Here is a 26,284-nt window from a genome sequence, read left to right on the forward strand (position 1 = left end):
CATTCAAAAAAATGGACACGTTTAAGTACTTTTTTTTTTCTTTTCTCGAGGATGTAATTGACAGGAGTTGAAATATCAACAGCCACATGCAATGGGTTTTTGTCCACTACATAAACAGTGACTAGATCCCACCCCACCCACCCACCCATCCCCACCCCCGCCCTTCAATCTAGACAACATGGAGGCCTCCTGTGCGTCTCCCTCACACAGTGGTAAGACTTTGTGTTTTTCGGGGCAGTCAGCCATTGCAATTACACACACATCATAGACAGTCAAAAGTTTAGTAGCTAAACATATCATCATCTTCAGCTCCGTAAGTCTTTGTGAACCAGCCAGAGTTGATGTGCTCAGTGTTTGCACCATACTTCTCAGTGCGGTGTGTGAACACTGTTGAGAGTTAGATGAAGATATAATATTTAATATTTCCGCAGTAAAATGTCCAACAACAGGTAAAATGTGCCACAATGGAAGTGTTGTGTTCACTTTTTCATATAAGCATGAATCTTGGTTCAATGTAAGGTTTGGGGCCCTGTAATGTAATCACAAAAGTGGCAGTGTTATTATGAATCCCACTGCTTTTTTTAAAAAAAAATTCTGATTGATTGCACAACTCTAACCCTTTCTATGCTTGATTTAAACAATTAACTCATAGCCCTGTCAGCTCTGGTTGATCCTGTTCGTGTGGCTCTGATACAGCGGTTTATAAATTGTAGTTTCCCATGTAAACACGGCGACCTCTTCAAGAGGCCAAGATGCCAGGCAAAATATGATGGTGTGTTTACTGAGGAAAATACAGCTCACAATCTGTTGCATCAGCTCCATCACTGCCAGCTGTTTGTTTTAAAACCAAGAGAAACACAGACAATACCATTAACATCAGACCATGACTGTACATGCAGATAAGAAGAAGCACCCTGGGTCTATCAGGATCACAAGAATCTGTCAAATTATTTGCCAAGGCTACTTGGACAGTAACCTTTAACACTGCACTTCTTGCCACTAGATGGATGTTTTAAACACGGAATCGGGGTACCACCGGGACCATGAAGCTGTGGAGGCTTCTGGTGAATACAATAAACACAAGCCATCACAGGCAAATAAGGGCAGTTCTTGCAAGAAAAGCAGGGGGATCCATTTAACAACTCAGCTTATGGGCCCATTTCTCTAAATGTTCAGGGGTTTAAGTGTATCCAATTTCATGCTTTTATGAAAAAGTGAACATTAATTCTGCATAACACGCGGACTACGTTATGGTGTGTTTTGTTTAGTAACTTCTGGTGAAACAGCTGATGATACCTCAAAGAGCGAAGAAGGAAGTCCATGGACGTTAATGTAATGTAGATTACATATTATTACATAACTTAATCTGTGAAAAATTGCCTGAGTCACTTGTCATGAATTTTTGCACTGGCAATGGTGGAGGTTTAACAATGAAGTCCACTACTCCCATGATCCCGGGCTACTTCATGACATCATCGAACTATGTCTTTTTTTTTTTTCGAATGAAAGACCTTTTTAAAAGGTAGAAATGATTTACTGTGCAATTAAAATTGACTTATTTTGAACCCATTTGCAGCAAGATAACAGTCTTTATTTAACGACAGCCTTCAGTGACTCTATAACATTTCCCATTTCCAGTAAAGCATTTATTGTTTTCTTGTGTACTGTGATATTTTCAAACGCAAGAAAAAAAAAAAAAAGTTAAGTGTAAGTACCAAAGTTCATTACTGAAATGTGTAGGAGGCAGATATGGAGGTTAATGGTAAGGCCATATAAACAGAGTCAAAGTCAATATACTGTATATTAAATGAGTTAACAGGGACAATAAACAACTGAATATCTATATAACTAAAATTAGAAAGTGGTCTGGCACATCTAGACTCTCAATAGAAGAGTGATGAAAGCTGTACGCCAACACACTGCGGTCTAACTGGCTGTAAATCTGTAAAAGTTTTTATGGCATTATGAAATTACTGGAAGCAAACACTGAGCACTGCATCTCGAGAATAATCACAAAATGATTAGGGGCTCCTTCCGTGGTTTCGCGTTGATCAGCACACAAAGTTTTCCTTCAGATTCAAAACCTTCCGACACTATTATTAAATTTTCACCAGTCTGCACAGCACCAAAAATGGATTTCACACATGAGAAAATGATTAACATTAAGGGAAGAAGAAAAATCCCATCACCTGATCGTCTGTAAAAATAAGGCAAAGTACAAAAAATCATAACAATCGAGCAAACTCCATGCAGACATTAAAACATGGCTGAATTTGGCTTCAAATAAACAAAACACGTTGGTCCAGTTCTCAAAACTTAAAAAATAATCTTGATTCTGTGCAAAGAACTCAAAACAACGAAACAATGAACACCGAGATTTTTAAAAGTGTGAAGTGGTAGTCGAGCGGAATGTCTTGATGTTTCCCTTTTTCGCATCCAGCTGATTGCACCCATTGACTCGTGACGCCCGGTCCGGCAAGAACTGTGTATGTGATGGTTGTTGGCTATAAAAACCCTCCACCTGTCTCGGTGAGTCTATCCAGCCAGCAGTCAGGATAAGTTAAATGCTTCACCGTGTTGTTCTTTTTCCCGAGGGCTCGGAGGGCGAGTCGTCCCCAGTAAGTTGTATGAGCGCCTCCCCCTCCTTCAGCAGGGCCCCGTGGACGTGGACCAAACTGTCTGTTCGTGGGGGATGGCAATGTTCTTTTCACTGGCTGATGCTGAGGTTCAGTAAGCGACCATTCTTCAAAGGCACCGTACTGTACATTGTGTGTGTGTTTGTGTGGGCCGCACATGGGCACATGCATACATGGAGAAGTAAAACCAGTCAACAAAGTCGATTCCCTCCACTGGTGTCAGCCCACAAGGCATCACCATGACAACTAAGGCAAAATCTCTCAACATGGAAACGGAGCATCTGTTTTTTTTTTTTTCTTTTTCTATTTTGTGTTTTTCCTCATCTGATTCCCGGCTGCTAAAAATCAACTTCCCCACAATAATCATTAGTAATGATAATAATCTCTATTCAATAAATTATCTATACTGTACAATTATTTCACCGCGCATAGACCTGCAACAAAGGGGGAGCCTTTTTGTTTTTTTTCAAAGTAAAGCTATCCACAGTCAGTTTCTGCTGTTTCCTCAGTTCAATAAAGCCTCTGCAGAGCACACACAGAGGCTGACAGACAGCGAGCCAGGTTTTTTTTTTTCTTCTTTCCTGTACAGAAATTAAACAGGACATCCTCCCGGGGAAAAAAATGAAACAAAAAGCTAATCCAAACAGAAAGCAAAGCTGATGCATAATTGAAGATAGAGAAACAGGGTAGAAACACTCGCTGAAAAATGAGTATCCGGCAAAAACAACGACAAAAAAAAAGAAGTTCTTATTTCCTTGTGTTATTTTCTGGAGGGAGTGAGTAATTTTCTCTGAGAAACAGTAGATAAAAGATGGTTCCTGATTTAAAGCCAGGCCAGCAGGCGCCCACGCCTTACTGCACTCCTTCTTCGTCCACGTAGGTTGAGGGGAACCATCCAATCTGAAAAATAAAACGGGGATTTTCAGAGAAAAGAATAAGGAGGCTAATTGAGGTCCTTCAGATGCCTTTTACATCCAGTTTAGCTATACAAGCAGTTTGATAAAGATATGGTCACAGTAGAGTGTATTACCGACAGCAGCTTCAGACCAAGGCCACATACTTTCTTATTCTTCTTGGACGGAGGATGCGCATTTTATCTTAATTTTTTTCAGCACAGCTCAGATAGCAGCCTCATCCCCTAAAAAATACTTGAAGGCTACTCCAAATACTACCTCAGCTGTTGCTAGGCAACAACTTTTACTTCGTGTCTGAAAAGTGAGTGAGTGGTAAACTCATGGAGATGGGACTCCCTGAAAACGTGGGCCAGGACAGGCGTGGTTCAGCATGACGCTGCAGGGCGCGTTTCAGAGCGCTCTGCGTCCGCCTCTGAGTTTTCCACGTTGGAGGGTGTGTGACATACGTTATGAGACGAGTTTATTGGATGCATGTCAAGTAAGAAGGCACAAAGAATACTATTCATGTCTTTCTATAATCTGTAAATGAGCCAACCTTGAGACCATAACATTATGAAGGATTTTGAAAATGTGGTGAAGTGCCCTCTCTGTACTACTTTCTGTGCGCATGGAAATGGATATTCTGCCACGTGAGTCAGTTTGGTCCACGTGCCCACTGATACAGGAGTGGATGAATGGATTTCTATTGTTGGAACATAATTTATTCCATCTAAATGTCAATATATTTTAGTACTATTCAGTTGTATGTACTTTCCAATCTGCAGGGAAGTCTAGTCGCTGTTGCAGCCTTGCCAGAAGCACATGGAACAAAATCATGCATGCTTCTAAAATCAACAACTGCCAACTCTGTGAGGTGTCTCTGAGCTTTAACCCTGGGGTTCAGTCTACGTGAGATAAGACTTTCACACCACACTGACTGGCTTTAAACGAATGTGTATTTATAGAGCTTTTTCTTTTTTTTTTACAGTGGCAAATAATTATTGTAAAAGTGGGATAAATGCACTTATTGGTTATAAAAAAAATAATGCACTCATCGAAGCCTGCACGTTGATTCATTAGCCGAAGCACTGACAGCACAAACCACCTCCCTTCACTGCCCATCAGAGTGCATCAGTGCTGGCTCCCTTCAGGGACACTATGTTGTTTTGAAGTCAAACTCAATATTTTATTATTTAGAATATTAAAAAGATAATAATATCATATTATAACAGATTCAGATACATTTATTTTTTCTTTTGCTGCCTTCAGAGGACAATAAGGTCCACAGATGACTGTTTGAAGCTAGAAAGTTGGCAGGGTCCGCAACATATAAACAGAGTTAAACAGTATAAAATTGTGTTGTCCTTTTGTTTACTCAGAAGAAGAGTTTGTTTATTTCGTTCAGTTTAGGCAGAAACAGATTTTTCTCTTCTGATTAAAGTCAGATAGTGCACCTTTAATGTTCTGCATTTGATCTTTTTTGTGTTAGGACCCCCTTGGTAGGGGTTTATCCTAGAAATAAACTGTCATATTAAATGGAATCTGTAAAATGACTAACGCTGCTGCTTCAAAGTGACCCCACCCCCCCACCAACAAGAAAATTAATGGAAAAAAGTGGCCAAACTGAGACCCCCAGTTACACCTGATGCTGTATCTGGATAATGGGATCTGGTCGTGGGGGAGTTACACTGTTACACTGCATTGTGATTGTGATGAACAACAAACACAGTGGGGCCCAGGTCAAGGGAAGCGCTGCTGCTCTGTTGGGTTTCTTTGTAGCTTTTTCTCTGGGTCGCCGAGTCAAGTGACCTTCCATCTGGCTGGGGGGGGCGGGGGGGACATTTTTCTTATCATGGATCCAAACAGTACAGAGTGCATTTCCACCTGACTGAGATCTGATAACGACGCAAACCACGGCACTTCCAGACGTTTGAATTGCACTGATGCATATTTCCTTCTTTATCTCCCAATCAACATGTAAAGTCATCAGACATCATTATATGCGCAGTGGTAGGCACGCAGATGAATTGGCTAAGACAGGGTCTCCCAGTGTCAGTAAGGACGATGTAATTTAAAACTTGGTTCAGTGAAGGTCCCTGATGACGTAAAAACAAGCTGCGATAATAAAGTCAAAAATTAGACAGCTGTGGTGCCCCGACACCAGACTGCACGCCCCGGTTTAGCACAATGGTTAAGTGGGTGCACTCACTCGGGATCCACGGCATCACATTAACACCGTCAAATTTATAACCTAACATCACATTCAGTTTTACTGCCTGCCTTTTGAACTGGCACTTTTCCCGGCAGGCAGGCTTTTACCTCCTCCTCTCTCAACCTCCTTTTTTTAAGGAGTGCTTTCGATATCAGTGGTTTAATTGTTAAATTCACCAACACTGTTGCCTGCAAGAGCCCACATCAGCGCTGTACTTCTGAAACTGAAGAGCCTTGATTTTGGGGCTTTTTGTCCGCTGCGCATAACAGACTTAATGAATCCAGAAGTGGGATCTGTTTCTAATCAAGTGGAAGACACTTACAATCAGCAAATCTAATCTGAGATCTTTTATTGCCCCTGGGCGGTTATTCTCACCCACAAATGAACAGACTCTTCAGATATTACTCACTCGTCCGTTGGCCTCTCCTTTCCACCAGCCCTGGTCCCCGCCGATCTTGCTGTAGATTTTGACGATGTCCCCTTCTCGCAGTGACAGCTCTCTCATGTCCCGTGCCGCAAAGTTATACCTGGCCACCGCTGTGCTGACCACCCGGGGTGTAAACACTGTGAAAATGGAAAACAATTGGAGCTCAATCAGGCCCGTATATAATATAACACGTAAAGACATTAATCACTGGCACTAAGGAGGGTGTTATACTGGAAATAGTGATAATAGCTAGATGTAAAGAATGAATGAGGCAGAGGTCAGTTAAGTGTTCAGCATGACACAGTGCAGTCTCACAATGAAAAATGAGCATGTTGGAAAAGGACAAGTCGTTTCATCACGAGGGAGGAAATTGGTTTTCTTTCCTTGATTTAATGAGGAGCCGCCGTCATGGGAAGAGCTGAAATGTTCCCGCTAATGAAAAGCGCGCCAACGGAGAAGAAGAAAACGAGGTCGCGAGCGCAGAGGCTTGTTATGAAATTACAGGGCGATGAGGTGAGGTGATGGCAACAGGAGCGAGAAAAGAGAGAGAGAGAGAGAGAAAAAAAAGGAGTACCTGACCAAAAGGGAGCTGAGCTCTGAGAGGAGAAGTTGAGGCCCTGCGGACTGAGGAAGGAGAAGTTGTAGGAGGCGCAGGTGGCTGCTGAGAGGAGACGACAAAGAGAAAAGAAGGAGGAAATAAAGCTGGAAAACGTTTTTGGAGGAGCTTGCATGCAGAGCAGGAGGCAGAGAAGCAGAGTGTTTTTTTTTTTTTTCAAAAAAGGAGAGCGTGTGCTTTGTCTCTTAAAGACAGGGTTCTCTTTTCAGAATTTTTAAATGTAATAATTTTGTTGTCATCATTTGACACATTAATGGTGTGACTGAAAACAACAATTTGTTCTTTCTAAAAAAAAAAAGTGTACTCGGGCTGCGCACACCCTCTCCAACACTGAATTCAAGGTCTTTTTGAGCACTTTTCGGGGTCCAGTTCCCTCAAATTCAATTACCCAACAGGTCGCCGTTTGTGACACGGATCAAGGTAACGCTGAGAATTTTTATAACGAGAACAAGCAGGCTTTACAGAAGCTCACAGGCACTCAGAGGGAGATGTGCCGCAAAGTTATACACCTCTCAAGTCACAGCGATGGGAAAAAGAAAGTATGAATGTAGAGAAGGACGTCTATGTACTCACGTTAAGGTTAAACATTTCAACATTTCATATAAATCTAAGTCACTTCAAGGATTAATGGCTATTCATGTGTCAAGGACCTGCATGAAAACAACTGTTAAAACATGTTTGGAAAGCAACCAGGATAACTGTTGGAAAAATCAGGTTATGCTCTAATGTAAAGGCTTAAAGAGGCGGTAACCACTTATATAAATGTCATGTAATAATCATTAGTGTTTAAGTAGTAATGGTCTTTAAAGATGCTTATTAACATTAATAAGACTATAATGATGTTAACTGTTAGATAACTTATGAGAAACTTTTCAACAGCTAATGAACTCCATAGGAACATTAACTGTAGCCTAATACATTTCTTATAATTGTTTATATAGCATCACACATACATTTAGTAAGTCAGACTAACTTACCTATTTTGTCAATGTTACCATACTAAGCTTTTTATTGCTTAATTCAAGGGGCACTATGTCGTTTCAGAGAAGAAATTCAAACTTAAGACATTCATCATTTCTCTTCTGATTGAAATGTCTTCCCCAAAACTACATGGTGCACCTTTAACACTAAACCACAGATAAATATAAATGTTAATAAATCCTTTCATATGCGCTCATTGACGGGTTCTTAAGATCATTTAAACTGGCTTTTGCCTTTTAGACGGGTTAGGTTTGGACATGCTCTACCAGGAACCACACTTAGCAATGTTTTCAAGCAGTTTTGGAACCGTGAATACGTTTCATATGTGTGCTCATAAAAGTCTCATCAATAAATAAATAAAATAAAATAAAATACATATAAATGTGTTTGTGATGCTGTTATTTAAAACGTTCTTCTTTTATTCAGTGTTGGTAAGCATCTTACAATGGCCTGATTATTACCTATCAACTCATCTGATTACAAGGCGCTCAATACGAAGAGTTACCAAAGAGTCTCTTGTGTTAATACAGTCAATCACCACTTTTTCATATATTGTACGACGAAGCTCACGAAAAAACAAAACTGTGCAACATCACATAGATAGACAACATGATGACAGAGTGAAACTGACAGTATTTGTCTATCTTAAAAGATTTGCACAAGTGTGTCCAGCCTCCCAGAGAACGTTTGTCTGGACCGTCACTATATCACCATACTGTCAGTACAGAAAGCCTTGGTTTTATAATGAATGACAGAAGGCGATGTCATTGGCCATGGCCTTCACCGGCCCTTGAACAAATCCAATGAAAGCATACCGCATGACCATAGATGTGTCCTTATTATAATAAGTCCTTCCTAATCCCACCACTGTTACAGAAATACAAAAAAGGACAGAAAGAGCGAGTGCTCATCATCATCAATAAAGACTCAATTACTTCCATTCATTGCCTTTGTCAGAACAAAACAGAGGGGAAACAATCATGCTGTAGTGGCCAGTTTGAACAAAGGCAGACCCAATGTAGGACAGTGGCCAGTGCAAGGCCACAGCCAGTACTGATGCAGTTGGATGGGCAGAGGTGGCTGCCAATTCACACAGCCAGTCCACAGATCTCTGACTTCGCTGACAAACTCTTCCTCTTTGTCTTTATCTACTTCACACTGCTAGCCTCCGTTTCTGCCTCGTTCCCCTCCGGGCTTCCTCCACCCCTTCTCTGTGTGAGTCAGGACAGTCAGTGGGCCGGGGAGGAGGGAAGACAAAGACAGAGGGAGGGAGTCTGTCTCATTTATTTTACCCGTCTTTGCTAAATCCACAGCCAAGATGGCAAGAGATTGAATCTGTAAGCTTTACCTGAGCATTATAATGGCTCTCCAGTCAAATTAGTATTGTCATAATCATTTATAGACGCCGGCAGATATGTAAGTGGAAATACAATTGGCTCATGATAGCAGCGGGGTAACCAAGGAAGCCGATACATCTTTCTTCCTAACGATATCCTTCAGCTTTTCCCGTGGTAATCAAAGCATTCCCAGGCCAAATGGATGTGTAATTCCTCCGGCTTGTCCTGGCTCTGCCCAGTGGTCTCGGCCCAGCTGGACATGTGATGTGTCCAGCAGGAATCTGAAACAGATGCCTGAACCAACACGACTGACTTCTTGTGATGCAGAGGAGGAGCAGTTCAGCTCGGAGCTCCTTCCAGATGTCTGAGCTCCTCACCCCATCGCTTTCGCCCACTTCTGTCTGTGATCTAATTCTTTTGGGCATTTCCTAAAGTTCATGGCCACAGGTGAGAGTTGTAACCGAGATCAACTCATAAATACAGAGAGATTCTGTAACCTTTACGGTGCAAATCATTTATCTCACTCAGAATAGGAAGAACGGGGCCCTCGCCTAGAGCCCGGTCCAAGAGAAAAGTTCAATGACGAGTGCTTGGTGGCCGGGCCAACACCAAGAGGGGCCTGATCCCTTTTAGTGTAAAGACACAATAGGGGACTGCCACCTTGTGGCTCACCACTTGTAAGCCTGGACATAAGGGTTGGCTGCGCTGCCAGTTAGAGGCTGTGTCTTCGCTGCAGCAGCCCAGGATTCAAATCTGACCAGTGACCCTTTGCTGCTTGTCATTCCTCCTCTCTCTCTCTCCCCATTTCCTGTTACTCTTAAGCTGTCCTGTCAAATAAAGCCATGGAAGGCCCAAATAATGATAACACAACACAAATTACTGAACGTAGCAGAGTTTGTTCACATCTTAATTGTTTTCTCTCCAAAGCCATCTTCACTTTTGTAACAGTTTCTGTCTTGAGAGATTCCTTGCTTTTGCTGCCCCCCCAAACCAGACACACAACGGTTTAGTCACAGTAGATTAAAAAAAATATATATATATATATATATATATATATATATACTCCAGCACACGTGAGAATAGATTGACACTATTGCTTTATCAGTTATGTTAACAACAAAAGAGAGTGAACTACGTGTTTTGCCTGCAGCATCGCCAGATTTGCTACCCCCTAGCAAGGGTTCAGTCCCTTCACCATCACCTCCTAGTCCACATATTAACATCAACTATTCTGTTGAAATTATCTTCTAGCCACTTAGACCTATAGGTCATCAAACCACATAATACAACACATAACAACTAAACCTCAACACGGTACATGGTAATGGTTACTGAGCTGTTTCGCCCCAATCTGCGTTCTGTTTATTTGGTGCGTGCACATGAAGACTCGGCCCTGACATGATTCCACTGATCAAAAAGTGGCAGCCGAGTTGTGTAGACAGAGAAGAAGACAGCAAACCAGTAAACAATGCTGGATTTTCAGGAGGATGGACATTTCTTCTTCAAGGTGACGCACAATTGGTTTTGGTGATTAACACAGAATGTCAGCGCAACTTTTCTTTGTTTACAGGAACACTCCACAGAGGCCCTTTCATTTTCAGTGTTGTTGAAGCTGAAAGTGAATGTATTGTTCATGGAACAAAATTGCATCATCAAAGTGAGAAAGGAAGCATGGAAATCAGACTCTTCTGACGAAATGCTGGTCAACTCTCCCCTTAATGACTGCCATTTATCAACTGACCTTACCTGGTCGCTCACTGCTGCCGAAAATGAACAGTATCTATACGGGCGGGCTGTGACTTTGCATCGGGTGATATCTGACATCTCATTCCATTCTTAGGCTCAGGCTCACCGGTCAAGGTCAAAGTTTATTGCTGGAAAAAGGAGGAACATTTGGAAGTCTTACCTGGCGAGCGTGTGCTGGCCCGGGTTAGCGAGCGTTCTCTCGACTTGTAGGGGTATCTTAATGTGGTATCTAATAACTTGAAGCTTTCTTTCAGCGAATGGGCCTGGTAGTACTCCACCAGTTCCTGTCGTGTCAAACAGTACAGAAGGATAGCAAATGTGACCATCTGGTTATTAGTTGCTGTTTATTTTCACACTGACGTCAAGCTACTGAGGAGATTTTCACGTTCGGGAGTTGAACATATGACTCACCAAGAGACTCTCAAACTTTTTGGCCTCGGTGATGTGGATCCAGCTGTCCTTCTCGATGACTTTGATGTGTTTTACCTCGTCGTTGAATCTGTAAAAAAAAAAAAAAAAAAAAGTTGTACATAACTGTTACTTGTTGTTGTGCCTTCGCTCTCATGTGCCTGTTGGCTAATGTTTTCAGCTGCTATCAGTGTTAAATATTTAGTTGTATACCTGAAGGACTAATGAACCAAAATAAAGTTAAAGCCGTCCGTCTGTGGGACTTAAATTATTTGTCTAAATCCTGGTCCCAACAGCCCCTTCGCACCTGTCTGACAGACCCGAGGACAAGTTTGACAAAAGCATTTCTCCTTGTAAGTCACTGTGTGGCAGCTCCAGTAAGAGCTCAAACATTACTTCTCTTCTGGATGCATTTTCTCAGAGGAGATGTACACACACAACACACACACAGAAAAAAAACAGGATTAGAAAAAAAGCAATTACAGAGCGGGTAATTAGCCAGAGCTAAAAGATGCAAGGGAAAAAAGCTGACTGGGGCACCCCGTGAGAATTTTTATTTCGCATGAGGTGCGGATAAAAACCGTCCCTCGAGATTTTCCTTCTCCCACAAGATGAGAAAACACTCACTTGATGCTGATGGCAAACCGCTCTGCCTCAGCTGTCCTCTCTCTGATAAGGTACGTCCCACTGCTGTGGGATTTTAAGAGGTTGTCGGCCTGCTGGCGCTCCATGTTCCCTGCAAACCTGCGGGGGGAGCAGAGAGGGAATGTTATGACCTCGGAATCAAAAGTTACATAATCGGCTTTACAATTAATTTGACACCAAACAGGCGCGTCCTATTTATTCTTTGGATGCGGTCACGTTGGGGTCAGTAAGCTTTACACTGAGCAAGGGAGTGATGTTAACGGTATACTGGTGTTAACATTAACAGATCTAATTAAAGGACAGTGCCCTCAGGGTAATGATAGCATACAGTGTGTAGGGCCTTAAATGTATAAGGATAAATAATCTTTCCTTTGGAAATGAAAGATCTTACCAAGGATATCCATAGTAGTCTGCTTCCCTGGATGACTGCCGGCTGGATAATGACTGGAACGGCTGTAAAAAATAACAGACCGTGAATAAAGAAAGTGGAGAAGAGATATATAGAGAGATATAGAAAAGAAGAGATTAGATAGAATAGAGATAATACAGAAAAAGTATATAGATAAGAGACATAAATATACAATAGAGATAGAGAGATCGAACGATAGATAATAATATAGATATATATATATAATATATATATATATATATATAATAATATAATATATAATATATATATAGAATATATATATAATATATATATATATATATATATATATAATATGTATATATATATATATATATATATATATATATATATATATATATATATATATATATATATATATATATATATATATATATATATATATATATATATATATATCTCATGGCAGAATTGTATATGTGTAGGGTTAGGATGGTAGGGGTCAAGTTGTTAGTTAGGGTTACAACAGTTGGGGTTATGATGAGGGTAGGAACCAGTGTCCCGGTTAGGGTTAGCATTAGGGTAAAGATAACAGGACTGCTCTGATATTTCCTCAGAATTCACACACATAATGTAATGATTCTCTTCAAATACATAACTTACTGTACATTGTACACTATACAGGGGTGACTTACCTTTGGGTCCAAATAAGGTTTGACACATGAGCTGGGGAAGAAGCCACTCTTTTGCGTTTGTATCAGTTTCCCCTGCAAAACGAGGCAAGATTACTCGCGCTGCAGTTCAAATACCGGGGCAAATAAAAGTGCTTAACTTAAGACAAACAGATGGATTAGAGCATTTGAAAACACAATGAAAAGGATATTAAAATCAATTGAGTAGTGTCAGTGTAGTCGATAATTGCGCTTAGTTTAAATTGGAAAAAAACAAATATTGCAGAAGAAAGAGGACAGAACACATAGAGAGCAAGAACATACTTTCGAGTATTACAGTTAAACCTAGTGATGTGCACCATGACACTGGGAGGAATGGAGTGGAAGGAACAATCTCAGACTACACCAGCCTTGAATGAAAAAAAACTGGCTATTGCATCCAACTTTTGGAAATGAGAAAATACGGACTGGTGCTAGCACTGCTCCGACAACGGAATGAACAAATCTGTCAGGTTCACATATCAACGTCCGCTACCTGCAGCAACTGATTTTCAAACTCGACTCGCCTATTGACATTGCACAGAGAGATAAAACCGCCATACCAGAGAGAGATAAAGTAACAGGCGAGTTTAAATGAATGGAACATCAGTAGGGTGCCCTGAGTCACCCTGGGAAAAGCTAGCCTGATAAAACAAGCTGAAGATATGAGTCAGCAGTGAGTGTCAAAAGTGCCCAGAGCCACATGGTGTTACAGCTCCTGTCATCCAGCTTAATACACTGTAGAGCCCCCCCCCGGTTTGTAGGTAAAGTTCATCGATGTTTAACTGAGAGAGGGTTTATGCCATGAGTTTTCAGCTTGCTCAAAGATGTCAGAATAATTGCCATTGCAGCATTGTCTGTGAATGTCAAAATCAAAAAACCCTGCACGCACAGGCGTGTGACATGTTGTGTTGGAAGACACAACTTGAATATGAATGAAAAGAATCCCATGAGTCGGTAAGCTGGTGCCAAGAAAGCGACGCAAGTACGACAGCATGCTGGAGTTTCAACTTCAGAATCAGATGAATAACATGTTTATTGCCTAAGAATGATGAAACATGACGAGGAACTGCAATCCAGTTCTGCAGGAACGTAACTACCATCCCATTATATCATACAAAATCTCTTTCATATGTTTGACAGTTTGAGAATCTCATTTGCTGAGACTGAGATAAGATTATACCACTCTTGCATCTGTTAACGACAACAACCCCAAACCCGTAACCCCAACCCTAAAGTAACAAAAATCCATGTCAAATCTAGTTTGTTTAATCCGGATGAAAACTGAATTGTAAGAATAACAAGTTGTGGCTCTCTAAGGAGTTTTGTGCCAGACTATTTCTTGGCCTTGCCGCTGACTTTCTGGAGTCTCAGCTGCTTGCCTGGCAACCTCATGTCGATTGCGAGACTCCAGGAAGTCAGTGCACCCTGCCAAGAGAAAACATTGGTTTTTGTATGGATTACACAAACAAAACGGTAATTAGTTGGCTTTGGAGGGGCTGGTAGTCGAATTCTGTTACATCTGGACCGAACCAGCGCGGCCTGTAAGAGCTGTAGCTCTTTTCATACACAACAGACAGGGTGAAAAGGGTTCACATTGCATAGATGCGGTCGCTTTTAATCTAAGAGTCCGTGATGCGTTTCAAACCCAATCAAATAAAGTCTCAGTTTGCTGGGGTGCAGAGTCAACAACAACATCAACAACTCAAAGTAAGACACGGTGTCAGATAGATGTGATCGACTACCTCCCACCACGTCGTGTCAGGATCTCCCTTCAGCAGCTCGATAAAATCTCCCGTTTGAAAGCAGAGCGGTGTCTTCCCCGCAGCCGCTGGTGTGCCATGGTAGTTCCTCACTGCCACCATCTTGGGACCTGGAAACATGATAAGGCATTTGAAGTGAGTGTTCATAGAGGTGAGCAAGAGAAACAGTTGGGCTGATGGTGGATAAAAGAAGGTCTGCTCTTGGGTTTCATGTGTAACATAGCGCGATGAGGGCTGATAAGGGCAGGACTGTTTTTACATAGAAGTCTTGCCAGCTGATTGATTCAGTGGTCTAAGAAACACACAATAAAAGCACAACATCCTGCGTTTTACATCTGGGGAAGGATCTTTGTTGCATGGTATCCGTTTCTCTATCCTCTTTGAAGTATTGTATGAGGCAAAGATGCCAGAAATTCTAAAGGAAATGTGACCGAGAGCAACTTTGTTATTTCAAACTGCAGATCGTTCCCTTCAACCTGAAAAAAATAAAGGATATCCAACTTTAAGTGTCTCAGTAAGGTGTTTGGCCAACACATGCTGCCAGAACCACTTAATGCACCAAAGTATTGATTCTACAAGTCTGTGGAGCTCTACTGGAGGGATGAAACACTGTTTTGTCTGAAGTGTTTCCCCTCATTTCCTATTTTGGCGAGTGCCGCCTAACAAATCAGTCTGAATTCTCCCAATTTGGTTGAGATCTCGTAACTGGAAAACCCTTGCATATAATTTTAATCGTGTTCTCCCTTATTATCATTGAAACTCTCATCCTGGGAGAGACCACCAGCATTGAAATGTTCATCACAGAATAAAGATCCCTCCGAACAATTCTGAATTGATTTGAAGTGACCTTTCCCTCTAAGGGGACAAGTGGACCACAGAGCCTCTGCTTGTCATGCTCCTCCACTCATTTACTCACGTCATTTATCACTCGTCTGTATACAGTGTGCAGTGCTACCTACTCTACATGGTTGATAATGTTGTTGTAATTCATGTGTAGCAGCATCCTCCACTAGATGGTAGCAGAGAGCCGTGGTGCTCAGTAAGAACTATTTCCATAACAAACTTGTTACATGACAGCTGACAGAATATCTAGCTCAGTGTGAAGTGTTCTCCATCGTGTTCAGGTGGCGAGAGGAGTTCTTACCTGATGACATCCCAGGTTCCTGTCGAAGAGAAACAAGCAACTGATCATCAACACAGCTACACTGACTAACAACATCACTATGAGGGTAAAACTGCTATTAAATAATACAAATATGATGATAATTATGATGATGATACTACTAGTATGTTGACTAGTAGAGGATGTACTCACCAAGTCATGAGGATCTGAAAGAAGACAAAATGAACAGAGAGATATTGATCAGCTGAACATTAAGTATGATAATTCTCACAATTCTGAATGTCCACAAAATCTATTAAAAACACAAACACATTTTCTCCCTAGTGCTTGGCCCCATTCATTATTCATCAATCCCCTTTTCTGGCAACATTTTATAATAAACATCATTAATACACTGAAAATATATAGTTCATTACACTCTAGTTAACAGTTATTTAACTGTTAACAAAGTGAAATATTTTATAAATCCTTGAATAAGAAGTTGTCAACGGTTTAAAAACATCAATTGCGACTTCATAATGCCCGTCCAAATAATGTTTACGGATGAACTACACAGTATTTATTAACTGAATTATTACAAACATCATTTGCAACTTCACAATAAACAAGTGCTGAATAAATGGCTTAAAGCATTTCATTGTTTATTAGCAGTGAAGTAACTATTAGTTTAAGTTTAACAATAAACTTTTTAACATTTATTAAAGTTTGTCATGTTGAGTTAATGTGTGGTCCTCCTTCAAGGTGTAATGAACCACTTTGGTTAAAGTAGAACTTCAGCGGCTTTTAACTCATATCCCTGTTGATCGGGGTTACCGAGTGCTGTCAGTAGGAAAATTAACGTGAATTTTTTGCACAATATTGACCAGATATCAGGACGGCAGCTAAAGCGAACCTATGGGAGCAGACATCCTTAAGTTTCACTTTGGGTTATGTTTGCCCCCATTGGTTCGCTTTAGCTGCCATTCTGATACTCGGTAAATATTGTGCCAAATGTTCTCGTTATTTTTCCTAATGACATGTTGCTGTGTTGCAGTGAATAACCATAAATCTATATCTTTAGATCTCTAATATGAATACAAGAACATATTAAAACTGACCACTGAGTCACAAGTAAGCATTACTTTGTTTTAAAGGGTTTCAAGCCAAAAACTTAAGACACAAGGGGTCTAATAATGGGGGCTATATGAGCTAAAGAATCCTGGGGAATATAAAATGCTTTTCAGGCTCCCAAAATTGAGGTTTTCCTCTTTGGTACCAGACTCAGCAGTACAACACAGTAGTAGTCCCACTGTCCCACAAGAACCCCACAGGAATAATTCACTATTTTTCTACTGGATGAAGTGACCTACAAGCAGTGCGCTGTTCAGTGACAGCAGGTTTGTACTTGAACATTTTACAGATCATTATTAATTTCATCAAAACAAGACCAAAAAAGAAAAACCGCCCTCACATCACAGTGTCATAACAATCAATGAGGCCTGTAACACTGAACTCTGCATCATTGATTGATGCCGTTCTGCCCTAATATCGACTCCTCAGAAGTCAACCTGAATCAGGCGTTCTGCTCGAAGATTAGAGGGAACACCTACTGATTTTACAGATGGTGATGACTTCCAGACACTCTTTGTGTGCTCCTGTTCCACAGCGAGAGCAGTAGTAGCCCTGGTAGAAGATGCCCCTGGAGGACAAACACACACAAACACAAAAAAAACACACACAGACATTAGTAAAGCAAACAGGAAGTGTCTCAGACACAAATGAATGTGTCAGTGCAAAACACAAGGGGAGCTGCTGCTTGTTGCAATAAGCCTGCGATGGCAGTAACATACGCTCCATCATTTCCACTCTGCAATGTTTTTAAAAATCACAACATCAGCTCACTCCGTTAAAGACCATGTCCTCCAGAACTGTATTTATTACAGATACTGTAACACGGCGCGCGTAGCACACTGCCATGTTAAATAGCTAAGTGCCATAAATCACGATGGGATCTGCTGGGGCCGCAGCAGTAATTAGCATCTAGCAGGGAGTGAGAACATCGGTCCCCGCTTCCACTGGCTCTGTGAATTTAGGTCAGCCAAGCCATGAAATTTGTGGGTCAATACACAGAGAGGAGTTTAGCCTGCTGACTGTTACAGAGGTCAAAGTGGTGACACTGGTTATCCCTGCCACAGTCCGGCAGCGCTCTCTCATGGGAGGAGGCCGCTCTCAGCGATGCAGTGGGCGGCGTTGGGAAGGGGAATGGTTAAAAATATCATCCGTCTGCCTCAGTCACACTTAGTAGAATCTTTTTTTCCAAAGACCAGCTTTCACTGATGAGGGGCTACGTTAGCCAAAAAACATATTCCCTCTGTGATTTATGCCTGTTTGTTTGTTTGCTCACCAAATGCGGCTGAATTTCACTTCTCCACTTCAATATGAGTTGTGTTACATTTAACACAATATTGGCTAAGAATGTACAGTACTCACTGCTATATCACTGTTAACAGCGCATTGACTCAAGTACTGCACTTTTTGTTTTCAGGGATTTCCATTTATTCTGCTACTTTACACTTCAGCTCCACCACAGGTCTCAGGGATGTGTTGTTTCACTGCAGCACATGTGGCAACAGTAGTTACAAATGGCTTTTTAGGATAGCATTTTAATGTAAAAAGAAGCATATAATGAAAAACTAGCGATATATCATCAATTAAACTGCCGGACAGTACATTAAAGGGACAGTTGGGGGACCCCAAAATCAAAAATAATTTTTTTTGTGGTGTTTATCCATCTAAATTATTTTGGTGTGAGTTTTGGAGATATCGGCTGTAAAGATGGCTTGGCCCTAGATGGAATTTAGCTTGTGTTGCTAAAAGCGGCAAAAAGAACTCAACAGAAATATCTCTCTCCAGAAATCATGACCTGATTTCTCAGGATATTCCACAGACGCAGCTTCATGTAGGAACTATATACTTGTTACACGTGGGAAAAATATTGCTTTAAAAACTAGATTAGTCTAGCCCTGCTACCATGGAAAACGCTGGTTCCGGTTATGTGACTGGACACGTCAGAAGTCATGGCCATAATTCCTGCAAGGTATCATGGAGGCTAGTAATAAGGCGGCCAGCATCAATTCTATAAGAACTGTAGAGTACACTTCATTGAAAGAAAATCAAGGGGGACACTGAAGGCTTCAATAAGGATTTAATTTATTAACTTGCTCAGCTCCTGGCGGTGGTTTCCTACTGTTTATCTAGTTGGTTAGCCCATCATAGAAGGCGATTGAAAGTTAGTTTGTCCGATCATCTGCCCTTATCCAAACAGTTTCTCACTGCGCTTTTCCAGATGGTTCTGTTTTTCAAACCATCCGGCACGGCAGGTTAGCAACTCCCACCGAACAATCTAGATGGATGAATAGTGCTATAGGTAAGGGGTGCAACATGTATTTTTGACATTTTGACATAAACTGACTCTTTAAAGGTGCTAGCTGTAAGAAAACCTGATTTTTAAGTCTCATAGCAACTCCTCAAATTGTGACGCTTTTGGATTATAGGACGGGTTGGCCACCATCCCAGTGTGTTTAAGGAGTTGGTAACTAGACTCAAAAATACATTTTTCTATCAAATAGGGTCTTTAAGTAGATAAAATTATGGTATCTTTTTTGGTTTTGTATGAATCAGGTACCAGTGAACTACTTAGGGGTTCACACTGGGATTAAATTGTAGGTATTTCATTTAATTCATTGTTCCTTTCCTCTAAAATGTCCAGCTGTTCCTCCTCTGTTCCCATTAGTCTTGTTCTCTTCCACTTTAAGTATATCTAAGTGGAAGTAGGAGCCGTAAAGTATTTTATTAGAACTTGATTCACACAATGACATCACATCCTAATCCACAGGTTGTGCTATAAAACGTTATCATATGAAAGCTTGAGGTTTCACCCCTGAACTGCACAAAACTCTCTCCTCTCACTAAATTGCTTTTCTACAGCTTCAATCTAATCACAGTGTTCATCTGCAGATATGCTGGCGGGCAGATTTTCCTGCTTCACTTTGAGTAACATTTTCAAAGCAGGACTGTACGAGTATTTTTGCATTCCTGTACTGCTAGATTAATGATCAGACTGCTGCAGTATCTTTGTATAAATGTTAAATAACCCGTGTCCGGGTGCATAAAATCTGTTATTACACACCCGACATAAAAATGTCTACTGAGATAGTACAAATAACACGGAAAAAGAAATCTCTTTTACTGTTGAATATTTTTGGATACTTCATCGTCCTTGGACAGTCTATGAGGAGATGCATTCATTATTCAGTGTGGAATATGAGCGCGCTGTTATACACATCAGGGCCGTTACCTCAGGAGCATCTTGCAGGCTCGACAGTTGGTGTTCTTATCGAATGTGTGCATTTGGAAGTTATGCTGATTGGCCGTGGCTCTCTCTGGCTTGATGTTGGACCTGGAAGCAAATAATAATGAATCAGTGGCACTGACTGGAAAAACAAAGGCTGTTTTTGTGATGGAGTAATTTGATTTTCTGGCATTCGATTCACTGGATTAGTGAAAAAAACATACATTTCCATCTGGTTATTTTATCGACAGACAGTTTTCCGATTAAATTTTCCAGAAATCTTGCAAATCAAATCGTACAATCTAAAATGACATAAACCATGACAGAAGGTGCTGTTCATGTCGCCAACCCTTCATACTCACATGGCCATGTCAAACTGCTCCATCCACTTCCTTTTTGTCTCCTCAGTTTTACAAAAGAACTGGAAGCCCTGCTTCCCTTGCAGGTGGATCAGGTAGAAACCATAAGACCACTAGAGAGAAAAAGTGAGTGAGGAACAGATGGCAGAGAGATATGCGGATGGCAGTGACAGACATAGGCAGAGAAGCTTGTGACAACTGCATTTTTTAACAAAAATATGTACTAAAACTTAAAACAAATATGATCACTTTTCATTTAGAACTAAAATTTGCTCCACATGCTTTAGCGATGCATCTGATCAAAAAGCCGGGAGGGCGAGTCAAAGAGCCTGTTGGGTGCACGTGCAATCACGGCATGACACCCCAAAAAGCACCACTACCAAAAAATAAATCTGTATGAGAAGATGAGTTAAATAAAGGATTTCACTTGAGCTTACCATTTTTCCACTCGACTGGTAAGCATGCAAAAAGAAAGACACCAGAGAAAGACCCAGTTACACATGCAAACATGGACGGACACATGCAGATTTAAAAAAAAAAAAAAAAAGGAAAAAAAAAGCCATGTTAGATCAGCGGTGCAATGCACTGCAGCACGTTTTCATGAATCCTAAATGACCTTCATTGCATTTACATGGTCTTCCAAGCATGGGCGAGCAAAAATGCATATCTGACACTTCGATGCATTACTCATAAGTTCCATATCTGAAATTACCATCAACAAGGTCCTTGAGCACAAGGGCGCCATTTGCACTGATTACACATGATGTTTCATCACCTGCACCTAGCAACGCTGCCCTTTACAAAGATCTGCCTAGGAAATGATTCTGCTTTTCAAAGTAAAAGGGTGATTCTTACCTTTTTCATGTCTCTGTTGTTCATGGGGTCGTCCGACATTTTATATGACTGCAGTTCAATAATCTCTTTGAGCTCATAGCTATAGCCTTTCCTCTTGCAGACAATGACCACTTTATCAAACAGGAATATATACCTGAAGACATACACACACATTCATTGTTAATTTTTGTAAGAATGCTAATGATAGCATAGAGAGGCAAAGTCCCACCCCTTCCAGTTTGCCAGACAGAACTTTAGTTTGGAAGGAAATTATACAGTACTGACCATCAAGAAACAAATTAGTCATTTATGATCCTGTTTCAATTTGAGTTAATTTACACATAACACACATGCAAAATGATCTGTTTTTGACAAACATATTATGTTTGTCAATTAAACAGATAATTTTGCATGTCAAGAAAGTAACAAATTGTTGTAAAGACTGCCAAAAACACATTCAGTTTTGTGTAAAACCACATGTAAACTACATCGCTCTCTCAGTATTCGTCACCAAGTGAACATTTAAACCAAATTTTAAGAAATTCCTTCAATATGTATGTACAGATGCTTAAAATTATTTGTTTCTCACAATTCACTACCATACATATTTTTCAACAACAAGGTCCCATGGTGGGTCACTGGAAGGGGCCTGACTTCGCCTACTTATTGGATGACTTTAATTGACATTTCCTTTGGGAAGTTTTTCTGTAGAGTTTGGACTTACCGGTCCTGTTTCGTTCGATTGACGATGGAGCAAACCTTCAGCTCTCCGTCTATCTTTGGCCTCCCGTACTCCTCCAGTTTCACCTGCTGCTTAGGTCACAAGGACACGCAGAATGTCAATCCACTGCATACTTTAACTTCTAAGTTATATGACAAACCATAAATAATTTAGCTACACTTGAATTTTAGAGCGATCCAAACATATATACACATTCCTGACACTTTCCTGTCCCTGTTATTTCATGCTTCCATCCTCCAAATCCAAATGTCAAGATATTTACTGTAAAGTCCAAAATTAACCCACTGACAAGGAGGACTTAGAGTGGAAGTACAGTCCAACAAAGAGAAAATGAGAGTGTTGTGAGAAACATCAGTCTGGAATGTACTCTACAAAATGTGTCTTGTTCGTGATCTGCAGGACTAAATGATTTATTGGGGACAGTGTGAAAACAGAGGATGATGACAGGTGCTGGAAGCAAAAGATGCCAGTGTTCTTAGCAGAAGTTGAAAACATTTTCAACAATGGGTTAGTGCTCTGTGATGCTCTGTAACTAATCACACTGACAAACTTTCAATTCCAGCTTGGTGATAGCATTAGTGCCAGTGTATGCAGATACCCAACTTCTACAGAGATGTCAAATCTAGCACTATAAAAGAGAACAGAAGCTGGAAAATTGAATTATAAGTAATACAAGGCTAACAAAAAATGTGTTTTATCTTATTCACTGAATGGTAATGTGATGGTGTTAAATTTAAGGGCTTTAATTCCTCAATTTCTGATCCAAAAAGTGAAAGTCAGAAGTAAAACTGCTACTATAACATTAAAGCAAGAGGTTGACATTCTACAGAGAGATAAGAAACCTATACCACTCTCATATCAACTTTTACTGTGCCTTTACTGTACTCCAGCCACCAGGCTGGAGGAGGCATCGTTTCTCACGGTCACTATTTTCAGGTAATGTTGGAACAACTGGAATAACTGTGGAAACTCTACACTACAGAAGACACAATTGTGTTGAAGGATGAGGCAAAGAAGGTGAACAGGGAGAGTGATAGAAATTCCATAGAGTGAATGGATAGGCATTCACTCAATGGAGATCACTGGTGTTGGGTCAAAGACTGTTCCCTTGTTGATGTGTGTTTGCCCTTACCAGCCGGACTTGAGACTTTTATTACTTACACAGGTAAGTAATAAATCCTGCCTACCTATTAATACAACTGGCTGTTTTACTTTGCCTTTTCATGGCACTGAGTTTGGGTGTCTAGGTCAAATTAGGAATCCGTTGGTTGTTTTTGTTTAAGACACTAGCCCAGGCGGTTAGCAGTAGCCATACTGCTAATACTGTTTTATAGCAGCACCAACATTAATACCAGAGGGAAATGCTAAGAAGAGAGAATGTTGAAAAGTTGTCTATTTTTTGCTTTAAGAGATTCCGGTTGGATTCTTTACTTTTTGATGGAGCCAGGTTAGCTGTATAGAGTCTTAGCTTAAAGAGCTTAAAGGCTAAAAGCTAGCCAGCAAGCTAGCTGTTGGTTCACACTGGTTAGTTTACACGCAGAAGTGGTGTCAAACTTCTCATAAAACTCTTGTCAAGAAAGCAAATGAATGTTGAGCCTTGGCTTTAAAAATGTGTGTTTGGATAGCAAAGAATGTATAAACTAACAATAGTGACATTGATAATAAAAGGATGTGCTGAATAGGGGTGGTTAATCGGCCCAATTTCCCGATTTGATTCCGATTATTGAAGTCTCGATTCAATTACAAATTGATTTTCGATTATTAACGATTATCGATTCGATTTTCAATCATTAATGATTATTGATCTTCCATTTAACATCAGTCAGCTGCTGAATTATTTTACTTATCTCGGGAGTAACACGTCACAGCACCTTCAATATTGTATAGTGTAACTGTAATTTCAAAATTATTATTTTTAAATTTGTTTTAAATGTAGTGTTTCACTGTTAAAAGAAAGCTGCCAAGCTCAGCAGCCGGACTCATGTTAGAAGCATTGTTGGTGACGAGAACCAGGGCGTATTTCTTTATTCCCCACTCGTCTGCAATTGCTTTGAGAAACTCACACATATTTGCGCTTGTGTGGCTAACGTCCATAACTTTCGTCTGAAGTACGTAGGACATTAGCTTCCATTAACTGCTGACATAATGAGCTGTAACGGTCACATATGAGACTGTAGCTCTGGATGTCCAGGCATCGCAGGTTATTGCTACCCTGTGAGCAGAGTTGAGGGACACTTGCACGGAAAGGTTTGTCTCCTTGTAAAGATTTGGAATTGATTTAAGTGTGAAAAAGCTCCGGGATGGAATAACATATCTTGGCTCCAGATTGTGGACCATGTAGTGGAAGCCAGTAAGAGGAGGACTCCAGTTTGTATTACTATTTCAAAAAAATCGATTTTTGGAAATGTAATAATCGAATCATAATCGTCAATATTATAATCGCGATTAATCAATAATCGATTTTTTTCACCACCCCTAGTGCTGAATCTATCTGAGTACAGATAATAATACAATACAGAAATCTCTAAGGTGTAATGACTAGAAACTACTAACTTTGGCAGATATCTAAGAAGGATCAAATCACTTATAATGAGATAAAGACCTTTAGACATTTCTTAAATCAGTTGTAAAAAAAATAAAGGAAAAAAAAACTGAGAAGTGGTGCTCACAATACTTACAAGATTTTCTATTGAACTTTGGAATTCGCTGATTTTCTTCAGTGTTTCATTGTCCCTCTTGACTTCGTTGATGTACATGGCCAGGTCCTGGGAGACAAGGGCAAACATTTTTTCAGGCTTTAGACTGGAAATCTTTCTGACATCTGTCATATCATTGTAGATGTACAGTCCTTGGAGCCACAGTAGCTGTAGGAATCAATTTACACAGCCTTGGCTTTGGGCATTCTGGAGATATTATGTAATACTTTTTTTAAAGCGCACTCAGATGCGCACAGTGTGTAACACAGACCTGCATAGCCTCCAGAGCCTCCTTGAGTTGTTGTCTCTCTGGTCTGTCAGTTGAGTGACTCAAAAGTTCCTGTGGAAGAAGATTATTATAATTATTAGAAAAAAATGTAAAAAGATGAGATGTCTTTAACTAATGCTAGCTTCATCAGAAAAGCTATAAACAACTTTGGACACAAACACACCGTATGCTTTATTGCAATGTATGATCCTATATCAATGTGAGTGGGTTGTTCTGAGAGATGCACGGCATAGCTGCTCTTTACTGTGATTAAAGACGTGACACTGATGTGACTGAGAATACGTTTCAGCCGAGCACCATCGACAACAACATACATGAAAATAAAAGGACAGGAGGAAGCCGCAGAAATTGCTTACTAGCCTCCAGGTCTGCCTGATCTTTATGGTAACAAGATAATGGTAAACGTGTTGTCCCCCGCAAATCATGTTGCCCTTCACATTGCCAATCAATAACAAATATATTGCATTGTTTTAATCCTCCAGTGGCTCATTGAGGTGATTTATAAAATGTTGTAGAGCTGTGGTGAGACAAAGTGCATTTCGCGATAGACAGAATCAAAGCTTGTTAATAGTTTTTGGGTAAATACAAATGAAACTGTGTCTGCCTCTAACCAGATGGCAAAATTAATCAGCAGTGTGCTAGGAATCATATGTGACACATAACAGTTTATTGCTACCGCATTTGCTGGAATTCCCATTTTGCAGCACTTATATAGACTCTTTAGGACATCTTGGCAGGGTTATGCATGAATGCCTCTTCTTTTCAAATCCATGGTTGTATCCAGATCTTATACAGAGGTGTTCTGACATGCTGCACTTTGGCGTGTGCTTTGACCCATATCTTCCGGCTAGTGACCGCAACAACAGAATATAGCATCGACAATCTCAACCTGCTTTTCTTGGTGTAATTTCTATTATGTTTTTGGATTTGTATCCATTTTAATGTGCAGTAGACTGTTAATAGTAGGTTTCGAATGGGCATCTAATCAAATGTCAACACGATACACAATACCAAGAGCCTTGGAACTGAAGAATCGCAAAGGAATTCAGCCAGTTCTTAATGGCATTCATTACAGATGTGCTTTTGCCTGCTATGATTAATCAGAATGTCAGACTTGAGACAGTATTTTCCCCTGCATTATAGTTCCTCTTACTTGGCAGCGTCACCAGA

General features: G+C 40.5%; 1 protein-coding gene across 11 annotated transcripts in view; it reads right to left on the reverse strand.

The window, feature by feature from the left end:
* Positions 1-588: 588 nt before the first annotated feature.
* The window catches only part of vav2 (vav 2 guanine nucleotide exchange factor), a 238,393-nt gene continuing 212,697 nt past the window's right edge, over positions 589-26,284 (reverse strand). For 2 of the 11 annotated variants that reach the window (XM_030434878.1, XM_030434875.1), the window contains 19 exons: positions 25,097-25,165; positions 24,808-24,894; positions 22,112-22,200; positions 21,409-21,541; positions 20,991-21,005; positions 20,557-20,666; positions 20,201-20,302; positions 17,454-17,542; positions 16,057-16,070; positions 15,886-15,904; positions 14,724-14,851; positions 12,964-13,035; positions 12,293-12,354; positions 11,884-12,000; positions 11,260-11,347; positions 11,009-11,132; positions 6,743-6,829; positions 6,151-6,305; positions 589-3,536 (listed from right to left, as the gene is read on the reverse strand). In XM_030434878.1, coding sequence (XP_030290738.1) covers positions 3,489-3,536; positions 6,151-6,305; positions 6,743-6,829; positions 11,009-11,132; positions 11,260-11,347; positions 11,884-12,000; positions 12,293-12,354; positions 12,964-13,035; positions 14,724-14,851; positions 15,886-15,904; positions 16,057-16,070; positions 17,454-17,542; positions 20,201-20,302; positions 20,557-20,666; positions 20,991-21,005; positions 21,409-21,541; positions 22,112-22,200; positions 24,808-24,894; positions 25,097-25,165 — 1,608 coding nt within the window. In that variant the 3' untranslated portion in view covers positions 589-3,488. The remainder of the gene's footprint in view (positions 3,537-6,150; positions 6,306-6,742; positions 6,830-11,008; positions 11,133-11,259; positions 11,348-11,883; positions 12,001-12,292; positions 12,355-12,963; positions 13,036-14,723; positions 14,852-15,885; positions 15,905-16,056; positions 16,071-17,453; positions 17,543-20,200; positions 20,303-20,556; positions 20,667-20,990; positions 21,006-21,408; positions 21,542-22,111; positions 22,201-24,807; positions 24,895-25,096; positions 25,166-26,284) is intronic. The other 9 variants (XM_030434880.1, XM_030434881.1, XM_030434884.1 and 6 more) reach the window with 8 other exon arrangements.

Source organism: Sparus aurata, chromosome 12, assembly GCF_900880675.1.
Source record: "Sparus aurata chromosome 12, fSpaAur1.1, whole genome shotgun sequence".
In the NCBI taxonomy this organism is placed as follows: domain Eukaryota; kingdom Metazoa; phylum Chordata; class Actinopteri; order Spariformes; family Sparidae; genus Sparus; species Sparus aurata.